Source organism: Tachyglossus aculeatus, chromosome 18 (assembly GCF_015852505.1).
Source record: "Tachyglossus aculeatus isolate mTacAcu1 chromosome 18, mTacAcu1.pri, whole genome shotgun sequence".
Lineage (NCBI taxonomy): Eukaryota > Metazoa > Chordata > Mammalia > Monotremata > Tachyglossidae > Tachyglossus > Tachyglossus aculeatus.
The window spans coordinates 31,981,614-31,997,541 of NC_052083.1; the positions used below are offsets into that span (position 1 = coordinate 31,981,614).

The 15,928-nt window shown below is 40.2% G+C and overlaps 1 protein-coding gene across 4 annotated transcripts in view; it reads right to left on the reverse strand.

Moving 5' to 3' along the window:
• The window catches only part of PKNOX1 (PBX/knotted 1 homeobox 1), a 36,901-nt gene that overhangs the window by 5,533 nt on the left and 15,440 nt on the right, over positions 1-15,928 (reverse strand). For 3 of the 4 annotated variants that reach the window (XM_038760300.1, XM_038760302.1, XM_038760301.1), the window contains exons 2-10: positions 15,539-15,648; positions 11,782-11,909; positions 10,705-10,876; positions 9,579-9,749; positions 7,676-7,775; positions 6,896-6,993; positions 5,956-6,084; positions 4,515-4,591; positions 883-1,055 (exon numbers count right to left, since the gene is read on the reverse strand). In XM_038760300.1, coding sequence (XP_038616228.1) covers positions 883-1,055; positions 4,515-4,591; positions 5,956-6,084; positions 6,896-6,993; positions 7,676-7,775; positions 9,579-9,749; positions 10,705-10,876; positions 11,782-11,909; positions 15,539-15,589 — 1,099 coding nt within the window. In that variant the 5' untranslated portion in view covers positions 15,590-15,648. The remainder of the gene's footprint in view (positions 1-882; positions 1,056-4,514; positions 4,592-5,955; positions 6,085-6,895; positions 6,994-7,675; positions 7,776-9,578; positions 9,750-10,704; positions 10,877-11,781; positions 11,910-15,538; positions 15,649-15,928) is intronic. The other variant, XM_038760303.1, reaches the window with a different exon arrangement.

A 15,928-nucleotide genomic window follows, 5' to 3' on the forward strand; every position in this document is an offset into this window, starting at 1 on the left:
GGGCCAGGGGCCAGCGGCAAGATAGGTGAAATTGAGGCACAGTGAGAAGGTTAGCACCAGAGGAGCAAACTGCTGGCTGGGTTGTAGGAGAGAAGAGAGGTGAGATAGGAGGGGGCAAGGTGATAGAGTGCTTTAAAGCTAATGGTGACGAGTTTTTGTTTGAAACAGAGATGGACAGGCTGGAAATTTTTGAGGAGATGGGTGACATGTCCTGAGCATTTCTGTAGAAAGATGATCTGGGCAGTGTAGTGAAGTATGGATTGGAATGGGGAGAGGCAGAAAGTTGGGAGGTCAGCAAGGAGGCTGATGCAGTAATCTAGGTGGGATAGAATGAGTGACTGTATTAATGTGATAGCTTCAGGTGAGGAAGCTATCTTGGAGGAGATGTGATTTTAGTAAGGCTTTGAAGGTGGGGATAGTGGTGGTTTGTTGTATACAAAGAGGAAGGGAGTTCCAAGCCAGAAGGAGGATGTCGGCAAGGGGCTGGTGGTGAGATAGGTGAGATCAAGGAACAGTGGGTTTAGGGGGGCAAAGTAGGCAGGGAAGGTGTCTATCAACTCCTTTGTATTGTACTCTCCCAAATGCTTAATAAAGTGCTCTGCACACAGTAAGTGCTCAGAAAATACCATTGATTGATGAGGAGGCGAATGGACAACAACTGACAGAATGGGAAACATGGAAATTTTTTTTTGGAAAAATGATCCAGGCAGTGGAGTGAAGTATGGATTGGAGTGGGGAGACAGGAGTCAGGGAAGTCAATGAGGAGGCTAATGCAGCACAAGGCAGAATATAAGTACTTGGAGCAGTGTGGTAACAATTTGGATGGAGAGGAAATGCAGATAAATGTTGTATTTCTGGGCAAATGAGTAAAATTTCCCTTACCTTCAGACATTGCAAGTTCATTAGGCGGTTGCTGGGAAACTCCTGATGCAATCGAGTCGGGCCAAAACCTCTGAACGGGTCTGTTCTGTGATGTCTTTTTCTTTGTTTTTGGTGTTTCTGAACAGCTGGAATCCAACATGGGCTGAAGAATTCGTCGTCTAGCATTGATAAACCTGAACATGGAGGAATAGATCTTAAATCCTCAAATAGGTTTGTAAGACATCTCTCACCAGAATCAAAACACAAATTAAATGAAATCTCTGTCTAATGAACCTCTTCACTAAATTTTTTTTTTTTTTTAAAAACTACCTGCTGCTGAAGTTTTCTATTGAGAACCTCCTGAGCGGGATTTTTAAAGGATATTTATATTTAGACTTCCCTATAAAAAAGCCCCCAAATTTATCCTGCCAGTTTAGTAATATTTTACTATATTAACCACACAGGTTAATAAATCTAGTTAAATAATAACCATATCTGGATTTGTTAAGCAAACTACATTAATGATGGCATTTATTAAGAGCTTACTATGTGCAAAGCACTGTTCTAAGCTCTGGGGAGGTTACAAGGCAATCAGGTTGTCCCACAGGGGGCTCACAGTCTTAATCCCCATTTTACAGATGAGGGAACTGAGACACAGAGAAGTTAAGTGACTTGCCCAAAGTCACACAACTGACAATTGGCGGAGCTGGGATTTGAACCCATGACCTCTGACTCCAAAGCCTGGGCTCTTTCCACTGAGCCACGCTGCTTCGCTAATAAATGTCATCATTAACTACATAATCAATTTAGGAAACTCCTGGTAGCAAACCTACATCCTTAATACCCAAACTACTATTGAGTTATTGCTTCCAAAATAATTTTTAACAACTGTAAGAAACCATTCACCAGGCTTTTTTATGAAATAATTTGACAACAGAAGTCCCTCGACCAACAACTGAAATGCTAAGACAGTCAAGGACAAATTCTACATTTTAATCATGGTAGTTATTTTGTCTCCTGCAGCAAGGTCCCTCTACAATGAAAGGTTACAATGGCCCCCATAATTAATGACTGAGGGAAGCATTAACAGCAAACTCAAAATTACCCACTCAATCAGAAGCCTCTACGCCTTCATGAAATCTCAATGCCTTTGTGAGAACTCACTGTTAAGTGCTTGTCTAGCTGGCCCGGTTGGTGAGATAATAGGTTCACTCCTGAATTCACAAACATTAAAATATTCAAAGTCCGAGAACTCCCAAGCTTATTCTTGGCTTAACTGCTGATTCTCAAAACTATCCATAGTGGTTCTAGGTCCTAAATACTATTTCACTGGCAGGCTTTTAGATTAAGATAAAAAACTTATATAGTGAGAAGCAATTCTTGACACTATTATAGAACTAGTAATTCAAGAGCATCATAGCTCTATATTCCATTTCTACTCATTTATCTTATGAGTCACATTGCTATTTTTCACTATTTGCCATTCCTTCCTTTAAAATTCAAACAGCTCCCATGCAGGAAAGAAGTGAATGCGTGCCCCGCCCCCAAAGTGATACCTTTAATTAAAATTGGGAATGAAGCAAGAATTCATAATTTGATTTGAGGTGCTCTAGGTGGTCAATTCAACCACAAAAAAAGGGAAAGGAATTTAGAGCACTCTAGGACAAATGCTTAACTTTTACCAGGACTAAGGGCAATGGGAACAGAGGCTGCTTTCTCTCCCCTCACTCCATACACCCACTGTTAGCATAATGCAATCATATCCTATAGAAGCTTGTTCAACCTCCCAAATCTAGAGCTCACCCAGGTCTCTGTTAACAGGGGCACCATTTCCAACTTAGGAGGAAGGATTGTGGGCACTTTAAATTTTTATTTACCTCTGCACCCCGAGACAGTTCTTTACCTCATGAAACCTGCCCTACCACCACCTATCTACCCATCCCCTCATTCAGTTATATACAGATACACACGACTGCACATGGGTAGGTAATCAGAGAGCCACTCAGACTACGCATCAAATACTTACCAGAGTTAGGCTGACATTTTCACGGTGAAGCAGAACAGCAGTCAGAGCAGTTAGAAACAGAAGTCTCTGCTTCTGCCTCTCTTCTCCACAGCTTAGGAGCCAAAAGCCCAGACAGAAATCGACTGGTCAAAGCAGGATCAGGTACAAGAACAAAACCACCTACCACCACCACCTTCTTGCCCAAAACAGTTCAGAGCTGGGAAGTGGCAGTAGCTGGTTTGTTCTGTTTTGGGTTCTTGCCGATTGTCTTCTTCCTGGGCTCCTCTGGGAGGCACAAACTCCAGAGTTCCTTGAACAGTGGATTTCTTTTCTTATGGGCTCTAACTGTTGCTATTCCATTTCTTTCTGAGTTTGTCAGAGTTCTCATCTCCCCAGCGACCCCAGGAAAAAGTATTTCAGCAGCAGCAGCAGCAGTCTTTATTAAGACCCTACTGTGTGCAGAGTCCTGAGCTAGGTACTTAAGAGCTTACACTATAATGGCAACTATCAAGGGGGGGGCGGGTCATTACTGCAAGGTAGAGAGAGGAGCATGCATGGCACGCTCGCCCCCTTCCATGTCGAGTCTGTCCCAGCTCAGGCTGATGTCTGTTCCAGGAGAGACACAAGGAGAGCAACCCCATCCCATTCAATGTACATAAAAAAAACAAGATATGAAAATGAAGGAAGCGGGCGGGAAAGTCAAAGGCAGAAAAACACGGTGGACAGGGACACCCAACGATTAGGACAATAAGACTGTTGTAAAATCGAGTTTTGCACTCTCTGCGTTACAAACATAGGTCTTATTCCCCCCCAATTCCACCACCTTTGGTTATCAGTTTTGTATTGAGTTCATTATTCCTAGTTAAATCAAACTCGAGGTACCAATAATGTAAGTATTTAATCTAACTGTCTATGAAACCCTTCTGGCAAGCCAATGGGTGGGCTTTCTAACATTCTGCTGTCCCCCAGGTGGTAATGGAAGTTTCAGATGTAAAGCTCAGGTCCTTACACAGGGTTCCCTTAGGTGGCAGAGAGTCCCTCGTCATCCACAATGCTGGTGCCATATGCTGTTGCTAGGATGAAAGGGAGACCCTAGTCCCATCCAAGGCATCTCCAAAGCACCTCCAAGGCACCCATCCAGAGGATCCCTTAGATCTATAGACACCCTTAGGGATCCACTCTTCACCCAGACATGCTGGGGCTCCTTGGGAAAACCAAAGAAAATGATCAGGAGAGAAGGTTCACCTGAAGGTTGATGGGTAATTGGGCTCCTAACTTTGGGACACCTCCTGCTCTGTGGGAACAGGGTCCCATTTCCACTTTCTTCTGTGAACAAGGGAAAAAGAAAATAAAAAAAAAGCCAACTCATTTCAATCCAACTAAACAATTGTTTGCTTAATCCCATGGAATAAAATCCTTTCTGAAAATCCACAGTGTTTGCGGGGTTTTGTTTTGTTTTTTAGATTCTTTAGAGTCTTTGCCTGGTGCAGATGAGCTCTCTTCCCATTCTTTCCCATATAAACCAAAAGACAACTAGAAAAAAGGGATTTCCCACTTTTCTCCAGTTTCTCAAAGACTATTAATTCTCCTTCAATGTTCAATTTTAGACATTTGGAACGGAAATTAATTCGTAACTGACATATCTCACCAGTTGTTAACTTGGAGTAGAGTCAGGTTTGTCTGGGCTGCAATCTGCTTTTTCTCATCCTCTGTTGGATAGGGATGCTAAGGATAGAAATTGTTAAAACACATAAGTTTATATTTCCTTCTATAAAGGACATACGGATTTCCCAGGCAACAACCCCCACCTTCCCCCACAAAAGAGAGTCATCAGTAAAAGTCAAACAAACCATAAGACATTAAGCAAAAAATAAATTTAAGCTTTATCAAGTACATGTCATTTTATTAATATCCAACATAGAACAAAATGTTTATCATGGCTGCTACAGAACTTGTTGGATAGCCTGATCATTATCCAGAGTACATGTGATAAAATCAGATTAGTTATGCTGTCTGAAGCCTCTGTCACATGAGAATGATGACAAGCATTTTGGGGTCAAATGAAACCACACACACACAAAAAAAAAATGGAGAAGAATAAGGAAAATTTATATAATCTAAAGAATAAATTTATAATGATCATGCCTTTGAATAAGGATACCTGGAAGTGCTTTGCAAGCCTCAACTCTCTGAACAAGGAAAATAATTTCTTTTTAAACATGACGAAGTTGAGTCATCTCATGGATTAAATTCTAATTGGGAAACAATAAAGCACTTTGTTCTTAAACTAAAATGTAATGGGCTCAACCTACTGGTAAGTGCTTGTTTATTAGAGGTTCACTGTTTCAGGATTCTGCTCAACTGAAATATTATACAACTGAATTGACCCAATATTGTATTTGTCTATTTCAAAACACATCACTTGGAAAACCTACTTTCTAGCTAAATGCCCTGACAACCAATAAGGTAAATGGACAGAGGTACAAACAAATCACCTTTCGATGTAAACAAGTGCTGGAAACCTTGAAGACTACTCTCCTCTCCAATGACCCTGCAAGAGTAGCAGCTCTTCAATCAAGTTGGTGGTGATTATAAGGTCAAAGGGAATAGATTCTCCCCAGAAGTCACTCAAGACAAGTAGAATCAATCAGTCGTATTTATTGAGCACTTACTGTGTGCACAGCACGGTACTAAGCGCTTGGGAAGTACAAGTTGGCAAGTAGAATGGTAAGTGACTACTGAAAAACTGAAAGTGACAGCTAAGGGAGACTTGTGGGTGCAGGGGTTCATTGGTGTGAAGGGAAAATGAAGAGTACGTGATAATAATTGGTGGGGAAGGATTCCTGAGGTGTTAAAAATAACAGGGGTGGGAGGAGGAGAGTATCATTTTATATAATTTGTTCCATTCTAGTCTACATTTAAGTAACCCCGGCAAAAGGGCAGGAATGGTCCTGCCTCAATAATTAGCAGATTTTTTTTAAAAAAAGGCAGGTTAATTTGATTCCATAGTGAGGGAAAAATAGCATGCAGAAATTTTTTTTTTCATAAAACAGGGCAAACACCAAAATGACATGTCATTTAGTCCTTACCCCTATGTGCTGAAAAAGCCAAGATCTCATCACATTCGTGGCATGCTTAGGCAGAACTCCCCTTTTATTTTTTGATGAACCGTCATCTTGATGCAAGATGCTTAGATCTTGATTTAACTGTAACTGAAGCTGTAAAGCAAGTGGAAGAGAATTTTTTGGAGGCAATTAGGAAAAATGATCTTCTCGTAGAGTAAGATTTGGATAAGGAAAAGAAAAAAAATACATACAGAAAAAAGGTTGAGTATTATGAAGAGCCACAGCATACCTCTAGTAGCAGTACACACAAGATCATTTTATAAGAAAATGTGCTTTGGAGCCTCAACAATTAACGTGTGTGTGTGTGTGTGTGTGTGTGTGTGTGTGTGAACCCTCATGATATTACCCCAATGTTTTACTATGAAGCAGATAAGAAGGCAATTAAGTCAGGGGGTGGGTCACAGCAACAATGGAGAGACCCAGCATCATCTTGTTGAAGAAAAATGTCACATCTAACAGAAGTAAAGGAAAGTAAAGGAGCTTAGTCCTCACTGACCCTCTTCACTGGCAAATGAACTATTCCCCGGTGAGATCACAAGTCTGCAAGTCACTTAATTTATCTGGGCCTCAGTTACCTCATCTTTAAAATGGGGATTAAAACTGTGAGCCCCATGTGGGACATAGACGGTGTCCAACCTCATTAGCTTGCATCTACCCCAGGGCTTAATACAGTGCCTGGCACATAGTAAGCACTTAAATACCATAAAAACAACAACAACAACAAAAAACAAAAGATGCATTAAAACAAAGAAGCAAATATCAGGTTTACTGATCTCTTGTACAAAGTTCAGCTCGAAACTCTTTCTGATTATTAGGCCCTGTAGCGCTATTCAAAATCCCTTCCACCCCTCCAAAAAACAAAACAAACAAAAAAACCCCAAAGACTGAAATCTAAAAATACCACCTGTGAATTCTGGATCCTAATTGTTCCAGGTGACAAGGCTTGAGTTACTACTTGACCTTGTGGAGTGACCACTGTAACAGGCTGATACACTGTGCCACCTTGAAAAAAACAAAACAAAACAAAATAAAAACCCCACCACAAAACCATTAAAACAATTTTGCGGGGACATTTTGGCAATTAATTTTTCTAACCCAATTGTACTAAATTCAGGGATGAGTAAAATGTGGCCTGGAGCTGGCCCACCAACTGATTCATAGAAGTAGCTGTATTTTTTTTTAGATCTGGGGGCTTCTAGCTGGCTCTAAGCTGCGGTTGCACATCTTAACCTTCCCTGACAAATCCCTTTCTCCATGAAGTGTGGGAGATGATTATATGATTAGCCTTCTTCAGCCTGGTGAAACCGGGCAAGAGGTTCTCTGGCTGAAATAGAATCTTTACTGATTTCCAGTCCTTGGTCATAACACAATGAAGTTAACAGCATCAGTATTTAAAATTGATGTGTGCTTTTGTCACATCATAAGTCTTAAAGTTATAGAAAACAAACTTTTTCCAATAAACAAGTTATTTTGCTTAGAACATCAGAACAATATTTTCACATAGATGTACCACATGAAATAAGCATTCAAAGGAATTCTAGAATCTGGTTGCGCAGCCTCTGGGAATAATTATCAGAAGGAGTCATTAATGCAAAAAGAAGAATCCTCATTCCAGCCTCAACAGCTATTAAAGCAATAAATAAGCAACAGTAGAATGGGATCACATTTTCTTACTGGGACGTACCTGCTACTGTTGCCATGGTTACATTTCCCTGTTGCAACGCTGATGCAGGAACCACAATTCCTTGGGGACTGAGCGTGCCTGTGATGGCATTTTGAATTTGCTAAAAGTCATGATATGAAGATTTAAGTAACTCTTCACTATAAAAAGCATATATTAAAATATTACCAAGAAAAAGTGGATTCTAAGAAGGTCATTAACAATTCAATAGGATAAACAAAATCACCTTTGAAAAAACCTTAATAAAGCAGAAATGCATTATAGAAACACAGATACACATTCTAGATTTACTGGTCATCAAACCTAATGATCATTTAGCTACATATAGCTCCAATAATACACTTCAAAGGATACTTAACTGGCACTAATATTGTTTCCTTTTATATTCTCTATTACTCTAGTTAACTGCAAGGATTAAATTAAAATTCCTGTTTTGTTTTGTTTTTTCCACATGATGAAATAACTTCACCAACATCCTAGAGGCAGGAGTGCAAGGATTTTGTATCTTGCAGAAAATCATAAAACACACACGGTCACTATATCAAAATGTTGAGTAGATACTAAAAAGTTATGGGTAGGTAGAAGAAGGAAAGGGGAATACATACATGGGTTAGTATTTTAGGGAAGAGGTAATCAGTTAGGGTGAAGCAGGTTGAAACTCCAACGTTTTAAATAATAATGGTATTTGTTAAGCGCTTACTATGCGCCAAGCACTGTTCCAAGCAAGAGGGTAGATACAAGGTAATCAGATTTGACAGAGCCCATGACCCACATGGATCCCAGAGTATTAATCTCTATTTTGCAGATGAGGTAACTGAGGCACAGAGAAGTGACTTGCCCAAGATCACACAGCGGACAAGTGTTGGAGCCTGGATTAGAACCCAGATCCTTCTGACTCCCATTAGGCCAGGCTGCTTTCTTTCTCTATTCCTTTTCCCCTCTCCTCCTCCCTCATTCACTCAGGCACACAAATTCTCACGGAATGGTAAATTTCCTTCTAACAGAATTGACTCTGCTGGACAATTTAAAGTGCATGGGATTAGTTAGTGCATAATACTTTCTTCACTCTCTCATTTCTTACACTGTGCATCCAATAAGCTCCTCTTTTCTATAACCCAGGGTTTTTGGTAGCAAGAGTATTATTCTGTGAGTGTAGAGAAGGGACACGTCTTTCAGAGAAATGACAGGCATATCAATTACTCTGCTTTACAGCTGCACTAATAATGCTAGCTTGGAAATATAGCCAGTTCTGCTGGATGTGCTGGACTGTGTTTTGGCTAGAACAGAATGGCAGAATAAGAAAACATTCTATGTCTGGTTGGTAGAAAGGGTTGTGTGAATGTGTGCAGCACTGTATATAGGATGAGTGCTAAAACACAAGTCTTTCTTAATACTGAGGCCTTGAAGAACACTACCCTCATGTTCTATGAAAACTATCTCTAGCAAACCTAAACCACAGGCAAAGCAGAAGAGCAGATAAAATATAATCAATCAATAGTGTTTGAGTGCTTACTAAGTGCAGAGCACTTTTCTAAACACTTAGGACAGCACAACAGAAGTGGCAGACAACTTCCTGGCCCATAATTAGCTTTCAGTCTAGAAGGTAAGACAGACACGAACATAAATAAATAATTTAAAGATCTGTCCATAAGGGTTGAGGCGAATATCAAGTGTCCTAAGGTCACAGATCCAAGCGCACAGATGATGCAGAAGGGACAGCAAACTGGAGAAAAGAGGGCTTCATCAGGGAAGATGCTTTGAAGGTGGAGAGAGTGGTATTCAGGTATATATGGACGGGGACAGAGTTCCAGGCTAGGGGGAAGATGTGGGAAAGGGGTTGGCGGCGAGACAGATGAGATATAAATGGCTGAAATTTGGGACTGACAAAGTAGATTTGAAGTAATACCTGGGGTTGTACAGGTGAATAAGGACTTCCAGGTTCGCCGCTCAGAAGGGTTTCACTATTCATTTTAGTTTTCAGACAGGCAATGTAACGACTACAGAAATCTTTGCAGAGTTCATTAACTTTTTCAAGCTCAAGGAGGTGAATGCGTAGGACTTGGATTGCTTTTACCATCTAGAGGCACAGAAAATGAAGAGATGTAGTCCAGAAAAAACCAGCACTGTTGCATAAGAGTAATCAATTTAAAATTAAAGAATATATATTTATTGAAAAGGCACATGATTTTGACTCCACTGAAAGCCACAGAAGGACAAATAGTTGGCCTGCAAAAATTTTATAGTTTTATCACTGCACTCAATATATTTACATAAAATAGAAGAATGTACAACATTTGGGATAGTTTTCTTTAATCTATTACCTGGATCCTAAAAACTGATAATGGCTTGTGTGACAATTTTGGAAATGCCATTCAAAGACCCCTCAATATCTTGACCTCCTTCTGGAAACTGACCCAATCCATTCCCAGCCTGGTACCAGCCCTTGGCAAGGGAGATCAAATTCTGGAACAGACTGAAAGTGAGTCTGAGCCACACTGTAAGTGATCCTGGACTCACTTTTGGGGAGCACAGCCTCGGGTCTGCAGCTGCCTCGTGGGGGAAATGGATCAGCCCTTGGGCAAGTGTTCCTCTGTGGAAGTAAATCCACTGAAGAGGCACATCCCTCCCACCTTCCCAACCCAATAATTTCCCTGGGGCATGAGGGGGAAACAAGGGGGGCGGTGGGGGGGGACAGAGAAGGAAAGAATATGTACAAATTAGTCATGATTCTTGCCCTCACTGACTTTACCATCTAGCAACGGAAGAGTATAGCCAAGGACTAATAGATTTGTCTTACTCTCTGCACATTCAAGGTATAAATACAGATTTTCAAGATATGGAGAGTGAGAAAAGGCAGATTCAGCCAATGATGATTTTGCATTTCCAAAGCATTTGTGGGGTCATAATCATTTGTTTCTGAATAGGTCTGTTCTGGACCAAAAGATTGGCTGCATGATTGGAGACAATCAGAGTTGAAGGAAACATTAAAAAAAAAAAAGGGTACACTACCATGGAAAAGGTTATTTACTTACTAAATTATCCGTTTCTGGATCTTCACAAAAAAAAGGTTTTCCTTCCTTCTCTTGTTTCCTGACAAAATTCTCAATATCTACATCAAAACTGGCAGAAGTTGTGCCTTCTGAGCCCTGGGTAGATTGTTCACATTTATCAAATAACAATGCTAATAATGGGAAGAGAGGATGCCTGAAGAAAAGGAAACCAGATTAAAATTCACCACATTTCAGTTGCAACTTTGGGTTTTCTTCCAAAAGGAGTGATCCTAAAGACACTAACTTTAACCAAGTCCTTAATATTCGAACTCCCAATACTGTATAAAAGCTACCAGCTTCAACACAATGTTTTCACCAATAACATTTGACCCATTGTAATTTGAAGAACAAGTATTTAAGTGGGGTCTTGCCAAACAGTTGCTCATTAACTCTAATTCTGTGAGGTTGAGTGAATACGGCTTCCGGTACAATGGACTAAAAAGACTCAACTCTCACCTCTATGACCCAGACTGGAGCCAGGTTTAGGCCATGCAAACCAATTTGATGGTCATAATTGCCGCAACAATTTGGCACAACTAAACAGAACAGACATCTGTACTCTAAAAGGACCCAGACTAAACTGAAGTGGAATTTGCTAAACTCAGGAAAGAAACTGAAAGTCTACAGATCAAGACCAGTGTCAGTCCCTTCTCTGTATGCACAGAAGGCCACACAAAATTCCACCTAGTCCATTCTTTAACTTGTAGAAGTGAAACAGTATAGATCATTCTAATTTTACAATGAAAAAATACTTTACTACAAACTCCACGAGAATGGAATGAAAATGTATAAACCAAATCACCCATTACTTTGCTTTAATCTAAAGCTGTCAGTTTGAAACTTGTATAAAATCTAAGTTTCAAAGTTTATACTTCAAAATTATTTTGAACATTACCAGGACCCTTAGAGTTAAGAAATGTTTGGCCTAATATCTTTGTAAACTTTCCTGCAGTGTGTACCAATGTGGCAGCTAAATGGTTTCCATATTCAAATTAGTATCGTGCTTTTTATTCCCTCCCCTTCCCCCCTTAGACACACATTATGAGTCTATACAACTACCTATAAATGGCCTGCTTATCCGCATCCATTGGAGTCTGAGATTCCACGGGGGCTGGACTCACTCCTTCTGCATCAGGTTCCGAGCAGTTTGGATCTTGCTCTGTTTTTAACTCTGTTACTACTTGCATCTGCAAAAGGAGGAGGGTAGCCTAGGTCATCAAGCACACAGAATCAGTTGTAAATGCTCTATTTTCGGAAAAAAATAAGAAGAAAAGTGGATAATAAATGGCCTGAAGGTTGATATGGTTTGGCAGTTATACAAAAAGATGAGCAACAACAAAACTCTTTTGAGTCTTTGATATGTTTTGGGGGATGGAATAAAGGTCAATTCACGTTTCAGCACTTTCAGACTGGAGATAATGAGCATTTGTGAAATATGGAAATATTTTGCTTCTTCCCATTCATTTTTGGCATTAGACAAAATCTTTTCCTTCTCCAACTCTGGACCCTTCAATCAGCTTTAAAGGGATCTGTACGAGTAAACCAGAGAAGCCAATGTAATCTTACCCCTGCTTCTTTTTGCTATATGCTGTCATTCCAGCATTATGTAACATTATGTTACAATGATAGAAAAGAAATGAACCAGCCAAAGATATTTTTCTCCTCCCCTTTTATATGATTGTCTCATTAAACCAATCCTACTGGCCAGATACCAAACATTTACTAGGGCTTTAATTTTGTTCTTAAAAAAAAATCTGGAACTCAAGGAGCCCAGAAGGTACAAAATTTCAGTAAGACTACTAGACACTTCTAGACTGTGAGCCCACTGTTGGGTAGGGACCGTCTCTATATGTTGCCAAATTGTACTTCCCAAGCGCTTAGTACAGTGCTCTGCACACAGTAAGCGCTCAATAAATACGATTGAATAAATGAGTGGAGAAAATATAAACAGAAACATCATTTAAACAACATTTTAGTTAAAATACATACCTTAGGGAGCTTTAAAGTTGCTCCCATTCAAAAATGGTTTGACACAACATGTATTTGTAAGAAACGAAAAGCAGTCAGGTTCATAAAGATTTAAACAAAGCTATTATTTAGGGAAGCATTTCAATCACTGTTAAATGAGTCATTTGCTTAAAACACCCTTCTGAGGTAAAGGGGGCTGGCAGGCCCTAACCTCCTCCCTAAATCATGAACGTGCAAGAGTTTCCAAAATCATCCTGAAAAACATTCACACAGCAAAGCCAGGAATTGTAGTGCTATGCAAATCATTTATTTCAAAAGTCTTCACTTTTAGAAGCAGTTCAAAAAATATTAAGAGATCGCTTTTAGGTGCTTACAAACAAGGGGAAAGTTATCTTAGTAACAGGAATGGTCCAACTCCAAAAGGTAACTTTGGAAGAAGTTTGGCAAAAAAATCACAATTATTGCAGTATTCTAGAATTGTAAGTTTTTTTCGGAGGGGGAGGAGATGAGATTTGAAATGCCAGAATAACCTGAAACACTAAAAGGGAACTCATTTAAAGATACACCTGGTAAGTGAGTGCTTGGAAAAGTAAGCTGCTGGGCCTCCATCACACGCAGCTAAGAAACTCCACGGACCGCTTTGGAAAAAAGAAGTTAGTAGTACGAAACACTAGGATGCACTAACTACCCCAGCAAAGGATGGTGTCTCCTGTCAGGAAATGGAGAAACCAAGGTCCTGGGACTTCCAAGGGAGTGAAACTTTCGCAGGCCCTCTAGCTAAAAAGCTTTATAGCCCTTACGTTAAAAAAAAGTACCACCATTGCTCCAGCAAAGCCCTTGATTGCAGATGGGTCAAAGGAGAAGGACCCGACATTACTTACTAAAATACTTTTCAAGACAAGGAGCCAAAGAAAAAGACTTTGATAGTTGTACCTGCATGATACATTAGGAAGATTATTTCTCCCTGGCGTGGGAGAGAATGTATTTGAGTGCAAGAGGCAAAGAGTGAGCAAAGAGAAAAAGGACCCAGGAAAAATGTTTCCGTGCCTCCTAAGCAACCCCATAAAATGGGTCCATCCGATCAGAGATCCACCCAGCAAGGGATTCTGAGCAGTCAACAGGCAAGAAACATGGGGCTTGCCTGGTTGCCCTCTAAAACATCCGGCCTCTTGGTTAGGGATGTATCATCTGACATCCTAAACTTTTCCAGGTAGTACCTATTAGGAACCTCTCTTCCGTGTATTCAACTAACCCTTTCTTCAGCCATTTTCTGAGGTCAATTTGAATCGCATCTTGTCCCCCCGTGTCCCCCTCCCCCCCGCTCCCTTGTCATTTGTAACTCAGGGCTGTGGCCTGCCATAGTGGGGTGCCTGAGGTCTACCCTTCCCAAGCCCTGCTTGGCTACTTATTTTAAAGCTCTTCAATCTTCAACGTTGCCTGTTGAGTTTTTCATTGTTTGCATTATTTAGGTTTTCGAGGTGTCACTCCAACTCCACGTGTAGAATGGAAGCCTCCTGTGGGACGGGCAACGGGCCTAGGCAGTTTGTTTTGTATCTATCCCACTATTTGGCCCGGTACCAGCACCAACTGCTTAATAAGGATCATAATCTAGGCCCTACATTGAGCTGTTCTACAACATCTTTCAACCTGCCTTGAGATGTGATATAGCAGATTTGAGAGCACAGCATGATACTGGGTGATTTGTTGAGGGTGAGGAGGGGAAGGGGGACGGCAAAATGGTCTGCAATGCAACAGTCCTGACTCCACTGTATGAGTTAGTCTCTGCAAAACAGCTGGGAGATCTGTTTGGCTTCAGTGGGAGAGAAAAGAGAAGTATCCCAATGCCTGTACCTATGAAGGATAGGTGTCAATGCCAACCGGGCAACTGCACCCATTGCTTTTGGAGTTGCTCTTTGGTCTCACTCATTCCAACTTTCTGACAAGATCTGAAATTTCCTATCAGGACTGACAAGAGTCATAATGATCATTTTCAGGATTGCGAGTTTTTTTGAAGCTAGTCCCCTCCCATTTATACCCCCATAGCCCTTATTTGCCCCTACACAGGGAATGTCTGCCAAATTCATTGTGTTGTATTCTCCCAAATGCTTAGTACAGTGCTCTGCACACGGTAAGTGCTCAATAAATACCACTGATCACTTGAGGTCAATATGAGTGCTAATGTTGGTCAGGCCTCTATACAATAAATGATTGCCTCCTTTACCCTCTAGGAATTTGACCAAATTTGGAGGAAATGCACTTCCCACCCTCCCAGCGCTTACAATCTACACCACACCTCGAATTGAATAGCAGTGTTAAGATATATGATAGTGACAAGACACTTTTTGAATATATTCATTTGGACAAATTTAAATCCTCATGTGATTCAGGAGCATATGGTTCATCACACAAGTTTCTCATTTGGGTCAACATCAGAAACAGACAGGAGCAACTGTAAATATCTCTCAAGTACCAGTGGCTTTTCACTGAAACAGTTAAGCACACAAATCATACCTACAGGTTTATCAGACATAGAAGAACTGAGTTCTGAAAGAGTGAAAATAACACAGATTTCAGGGGCCTTAAAACAGTGGTCTGCATCACACCTGAGCATCTTTAACTTTCAGTCACATTTATTGAGAAATTGCATATATGTCACTTTTTTGAGTATCTTTTTTCATGACTTCATGAATTTTTTTTTCTTTCTCCTCCGTCCATTACGGCCGTCATACAAATTGAATTGACATTTTAAATTATAAATAGAATATGGAGCATTAAAGTAACAATACACTTTCCATGACTACATCACTTTTGAAAATAATAAGAAAATTAAGAATTTTTAAGCTCTCACTTGTTGACCATCTTGATAGCTGTCTATACTTAATGTCTGTGTTGCCATCATGGTTAATGAAGGTTTAAATATAAGATGTCAAATCATCTTAAGACAGACACACGGGTTTTCTGGGAGGGGAAAAAAAAAGCAGAAAGACATTATCAGGTAAATTAAATGCAGGAAATTTTCTCCAACAGAATCCCTAAAACCCAAAACGTGAAAGCAAACTTAATTTGCAACAAAAACATAAATCAGTCCGGAAATAACAGGATCAGAAATATCCTCCGTCTATTCTTTTATTAGATTGACCAAGCAAGAGCAAAATTCTTATATTAGGTACCTGAGTGGTTCTGCTTAATAGGTGTCTGTTACACATCTCACACTTGGCCAACTGGAATAGACTTTCCA